The following is a 5659-nucleotide window of genomic DNA, read 5'->3' as shown; positions in this document are numbered from 1 at the left end:
CAGCCAGACTTTTGGGCATGGCACTACGAGCAGAGGGGCTCTTTCTCCGTTCGATCGGCCTACAGGATGATTAGTGGCATTAAACACCAAAGAGAAGATTGGTTGGAGCACAGGGCGGGACACTCAAACTTGCCACAGGAAAAGAAGTCTTGGTCGCGCTTATGGAAAACTCAGGTACCTTCCAAGGTGAGGGTTTTCGTTTGGAGACTTTCGCATATGTCACTGCCCACAGGTTCCACGAGACACCAACGGAAGATGGCTACCACTCCAGCATGCTCCATATGTGGTGCAGAAAATGACTCCTGGAGGCATTCCCTTTTTGATTGTCGGATGGCACGTAGAGTTTGGGCTTTGGGAGACGAGGAGATTGTCGAGGTTCTGCTATCCAATAGATCGGATGATGCAAGGTTGTGGCTATTCTGGCTGTTTGAATCGATGAACCAGCAAGACCTAGCAAAAATACTCATATCAATGTGGGCTATTTGGTGGGCGAGGAGAAGAGCCATACATGATGATGAATTTCAAAGCCCTTTGTCTACTTTCAGCTTCATAAACCGATATTTGGAGGACCTGAACATAGCAGCATCTATGAAGCCAGCGGGTAACACTACAAGTACAGAGAATCGAGTTCATAGGTGGATTGCACCAGGAAATGATGAAGTAAAGATTAATGTTGATGGGGCTATATCTCGCAATGGGAGGATGGGGGCGGCCGCAGCGATCTGCAGGGACAAAGATGGTCACTATCTTGGCGCGTCAGCGGTCACCATTGACGGCGTGGTGGATGCAGCGAGCCTTGAAGCTCGTGCTTGCAGCGAGGCACTTGCTCCGGCGAGAGACCTGAACGTCACACATGCGATGATAGCTTCGGACTGCTTGCAAGTGGTGATGGATTTAAACGGAGGAACTTTTTCTTCTTACTCGCTTGTTATAGATGAAATAAAGGAGTCGATGAGTGACTTTGTAAAAATTAGTTTCTGTTATGAGTGTAGGGAAGCAAATTTGGAAGCTCACGCCATTGCTAAGGCGGCTTCAGCGTTTCCCTCTGGTCGCCGTCTGTGGCTAGGGACCTTGCCAGACATTGCTTGTATTGCTCCGGCTTTGAACTTTCAATAAAGTCCCTAGTTACCCTAAAAAAAATAGACACCAGCTCCCAGCACGAATATCTGCGCAAGATTGAGCGGTCACAAATTTGAATGAAGACCAACTGTAAATCACTCGACTGAAAAATAGCAAAACCAAAATTCTAACGTTCACCACATATTACGATCCATGGCACTACTAGTTTTCTTCGACCAATTTCAGCTTTAGAAAGGCCATTCCTCTACGGAAACATTGACCCAATCCTTTCAAGTTTCAAGTATACATATACACAAAGCTTAAGTCTACGAGAGAACAAGTATTGGAGAACACAACACAACAACTTTGCTAACTCACGTATCATGTATTGTATAATGCACCATCTGGATGGGTGCTGGCATGCATTCATGCTCGAGGATCAATACATACACCAGGGAAGTAACATTTCCATCACCCTATTTTAAGGGAACTGGAATCCGCCGCCTCGTGCACCACCGGTGGAGTTCGCCTCCGGTGGACTGAGGGCCACCCACAGGAGGGAGATGGTGATGGATATGAGGCCTGACCAGACAAAGATGATGGTGGGTGTCTTGCCGCGGCGGCCCATGAGACCCTTGGCGAATGGGTTGAGATGAGCGAGCACCCAAAAGCTGAAGAAACCGCCGCCGATGAACTTGCCCCACCGTGGGTTGTCGCTATAGATGGTGCGGGCGAAGGCGAAGGCGATGGCGATGATGTTGAGCATGCCGATGGTGATGGGCGGGATGAGCAGCGATGACCACTTGACGACGTAGAGGTCCGCGTAGATGTCCTCGTTGTCTTCAGCCGCCGCCTTGGCGGTCAGTGTGAAGGAGATCTCAATCCCGGCCATCACCTTGAGCAACCCCTGCACCACCGCATATAGGTGCGCGCTTATGCCTGTCATCACATTAATTGTGCAAAGACACACGTGGTGGTCAGGTCAGTATCGGGATCCTAGCTAGGTCGTCAGTATCAGAATTCATGATGTGCGTGCCTGAGATGAGCCAGAATTGCTCATTGCGCCACCAGTCCTCGAGTTCAATGCCTGACCACTTGACCTCGAGGATGCCGAGCGCGATGAGGGTGACCGTGATGGTGAGGAGGTAGAAGAGGAAGGCGACGTTGAGCGTCTGCACGATGAAGAACCCGGAGAAGAGGGAAAGCGCCGGGATGAAGCAGTAGGTGAGCAGGAAGATGGAGGTGAACGGGTAGATGCCGACGTTGAGGTACGCGACCCGCTGCAGGAACATGAGCTTCCGCGATGCCAGGAACGCGTTGTTCCGGGAGAAGAAGATCTCCACCGACCCCGTCGCCCAACGCAACACCTGATCGATGGTTTGATAGTCATTCACCGGTAACACAGGTATAGGTGATCAACTTTTTTACTATGATACATCAACTTAATTCATGGTTCGAATGAAAGGAGTGAACCTGGTGCAGACGGTCGGTCATGTTGATGGGGGCTGTGCCAAGGAAGGCGTCGCGTTTGCTGATCCAGTAGACGGAGCGCCAGCCGCGGTTGTGCATGCGGTAGCCAGTGACCACGTCCTCTGTGACGGAGCCGTAGATCCATCCCACACGGTCTCCCCACTCGGTCTTGTCCTCGTACCAGCAGGAGATGACGGAGACGGCCTCGGCAACAGTGGGCGGGTCCAGCGGCGGGCGTGGCACGGTGAGCGTGCCTGGCGGCCTTCCGTGCAGCACGGCGGGGTGGTCGGCGATTGGACGCGCCTGGAACTCGGCGATGGGGATGGACGCCAGCATTGCCGACGAGTTGCCGAACCGCCTGGGCACCAGCTGCGCCGTGAGCTCCGCATCGAAGTCCTCCGCCTTGAGCTGTTGCGTGTCCGACTCGGGGTCCTTGAAGTTGGTCACCTTCTTCTTCTTGAAGAGCCAGCCTGTGTACTCGGCCGTCCGAGGCGGGTCGAAGCCGTAGAGCGCGAAGCGACGGAACATGCAGCCGGTGCCGACGTACATGGGGCCCTGGAGGCCGTCGAGCGCGCGCATGTTGCCATCGAAGAAGACGGTGTTGTGGTTGGCGTAGCGGTCGGAGGGGTCGATGCCCTCGAACCTCTGCGGGAACTGGATGTAGCAGATGCGCTCGCCGCCGCGGTCCATCATGAAGCACATGGCCTCGCGGATGGCCTGCGTGTTGTTGATGTAGTGGTCGCAGTCGAAGTTGAGGATGAAGGGCGCGTTGGACATGACGGCGGAGCACCGCACCAGGGCGTTCATGGCGCCTGCCTTCTTGTTGTGGTCGTACCCCGGCCGCTTCTCCCGCGACATGTACACCAGCATCGGCAGCCGGGTGTCTACGTCACTGTAGTCGACCAGCTGGTCCTCGTCATGCATGCCGTACAGCGGGTCCGGCGACGGCGGCCTCAGCATCACCTGCATGCCATGCCATGCATGTCGATTAACATGTTTGATGCATGGGAACAACTTGGCAAAATTCCGGCGTGATGATTGAGATTGAGTACCTGTAGGATGCCGGCGTGGTTACCCTTGGCGTGGTCAGGCGAGGACACGGCCCAGGTGCCCGGCCAATGCGTGCCGTCGGCCATCCAGGTAGCCTTCTTCACCTTAGGCTGCTCCGACGGGTCGGCGCCGGTCTCACGGAGGTGCTTGAGCATCTTCATGTCCTCGCGGGCGTTGAAGGCGTCGGAGCGGCGGCGGATCGAGTCCGGGAGGCCGTTGATTCGCACCTTGAACTCATCGTATTCCCGCTTCACCTTGCGTCGGTCCTTGACGAAGTCCGACCGCCGCTTGCCCTTGGTGGGGTCTCCCTTGAGGGCGAAGTAGCTGTCTGGGTTGCGGGGCTCGATGTCGTGCTTCTTGCAGAATGGCACCCATATGTTGGCGAAGCTCGCGGCCTCCGCCATGGCCTCGAAGGTGAGCAGCGCGCCTCCGTCGTCGGACACGTAGCATGCGAGCTTCTCCACGGGGTAGTCCACGGCCAGGATGGAGAGGATGGTGTTGGCGGTGGTGAGCACCGGCTCCTTCTCCGGGTCGGCGGTGGAGACGAAGACGTCGAGGCCCGGCAGGTCGGACCTGCCGTGGGGGTTGGACGGCGAGGGCGTCTCGAACTTCTCCTTGAGCACGGCGAGGTCGGTGCTGCGGTTGATGGGGTTCACCTTGGGGAGCATGTCGAGAAGCCAGGAGAAGGCGAACCAGAGCTCGCAGACGATGGACATGCCCCAGAGCCAGAGCGCCTCCATGTTAGGGTTGCGGATACGCCAGGTGAGGTAGAAGATGAGCACGAAGAACCGGATGACGATGAAGATCCGGTACGGGCTGATGATCGACGTCGGCATCGGTATCTTCCGCGTCAGCGGCTTGAACGGCTTCTGGCTCAAGTCCGCCGGCATGCCGCCGTCGCCGCCTGCGCCGTCCTCGTCCAGGTCGTCCTCGTACATGCCGCCCTTGGGCATGAACGCGTTGCCATAGCCGTAGGTGCCGGAGCTCTCGAAGAGCCACCGGTTGTGGTCGAACTCCCCGTTCTGGTTCCGGGCGAGCAGGGACTTCCCTGCCGACACGTCATGCGGGTCGTCGTCGGCGTAGTCGCCGATCTTGTAGTGCTCCTTGCACCCGGGGCAGAGACAGCCGTCCTTCTGCGCGTCCAGGTAGCAGTCACGGCAGATCTTGAACCTACACTCGCAGGGGTCGACCTCCTCGCCGCGCTCGTTGCGCATGACCTTGCCGTCGCAGGCCGGCATGGCGCAGCGGGTGGCCTTGGGCCCGGCCATCTGCGGGTGCTTCACGTCGGAGTCGATGACCCTGTCCATGAGGTGGGCGCGGGTCACGCTGTTGAACCCGCCGGTGAAGAGCGAGTTGGACACGTACTGCTCCTCGGCCTTCATCGCCACGGCCGTCGGCTCCGAGCCGTCCTTCATGGGCTGGTTGTCCGGGGTGGGCGGGATGTGCACCGTGTAGTTGGCGTAGTCCGGCCCCATCTCGCCCTCCATGTCTATGTCCTCGCGCGACAGGCTGAGATACCGCCCGCTCGGCGTCCGGCGCGCGAACTTCACCGGCTGCCCGGACGACGACTTGGGCGCGCCCGCCGACCCGCCGCCGGGGTTCCTGGGCGCCTTCGACATGTTCTCCTAGCTCCTCTCTTTTCTTTCACGCTGCTTTCTTTCTTGCACCCGTTGCGCGCATGGCTGGGATGGTTGTTCAACTGGACGGCGCCACGCCCGTGTGCTCGTCCATGGCGACGGTTTGCAAAAAATGTATGGGCGCGGTAAGGGGAGGGATATGGTGGGTAGAGGCGGCCTGCGCGCGCGCGTGCGGTGGTCGTTGCGGGGGAGACCCGGTCTCCTGCCTCGAAGAAGAGATGGCTATATTAAGGCACAAAGCAGATGTGCCAGGTTTGGCCGAGAGCTTGTGTGGTGAAGGAGAAGAAACCATGAACCAAATGGTTTTTGCTTTGGAGCCATGTAAATTTCTCGAAAGTGACTCGAAAAAGATAGCAGCTTTGCTATTTCACATTTACTTATACGACAATGCTATTTTCCTGCCGACTGGTGGTTTGCAACAGGCACGTACGATCTGGCGACCG

The 5659-nt window shown here is 57.2% G+C and overlaps 1 protein-coding gene across 1 annotated transcript; it reads right to left on the bottom strand.

Annotated features, from left to right (window-relative positions):
• Nucleotides 1-1320: 1320 nt before the first annotated feature.
• On the bottom strand, nt 1321-5333 carry LOC119362561 (cellulose synthase-like protein D3). Its single transcript, XM_037627803.1, has 4 exons — nt 3582-5333; nt 2533-3492; nt 2096-2426; nt 1321-1998 (listed from the first exon to the last, which is right to left on the bottom strand). Exons 1-4 carry the CDS (start codon nt 5196-5198, stop codon nt 1541-1543), a joined length of 3366 nt encoding a protein of 1121 aa, XP_037483700.1. The 5' UTR covers nt 5199-5333; the 3' UTR covers nt 1321-1540.
• Between the last annotated feature and the right edge of the window lie 326 nt (nt 5334-5659).

Source organism: Triticum dicoccoides, chromosome 2B (genome assembly GCF_002162155.2).
Source record: "Triticum dicoccoides isolate Atlit2015 ecotype Zavitan chromosome 2B, WEW_v2.0, whole genome shotgun sequence".
NCBI lineage: Eukaryota > Viridiplantae > Streptophyta > Magnoliopsida > Poales > Poaceae > Triticum > Triticum dicoccoides.
Note: the sequence above shows the minus strand (reverse complement) of the source record. Positions and strands in the feature narration are given on the sequence as shown.

What these genes read in the sequence shown, in the direction of transcription:
- LOC119362561 (XM_037627803.1), bottom strand. Translation starts at nt 5,198, where the DNA reads ATGTCGAAGGCGCCCAGGAACCCCGGCGGCGGGTCGGCGGGCGCGCCC. An exon ending in ACCACGCCGGCATCCTACAG is followed by an intron (nt 3,493 to 3,581) that starts GTACTCAATCTC and finishes CATGGCATGCAG; the next exon opens with GTGATGCTGAGGCCGCCGTC. An exon ending in TGACCGACCGTCTGCACCAG is followed by an intron (nt 2,427 to 2,532) that starts GTTCACTCCTTT and finishes ACCATCGATCAG; the next exon opens with GTGTTGCGTTGGGCGACGGG.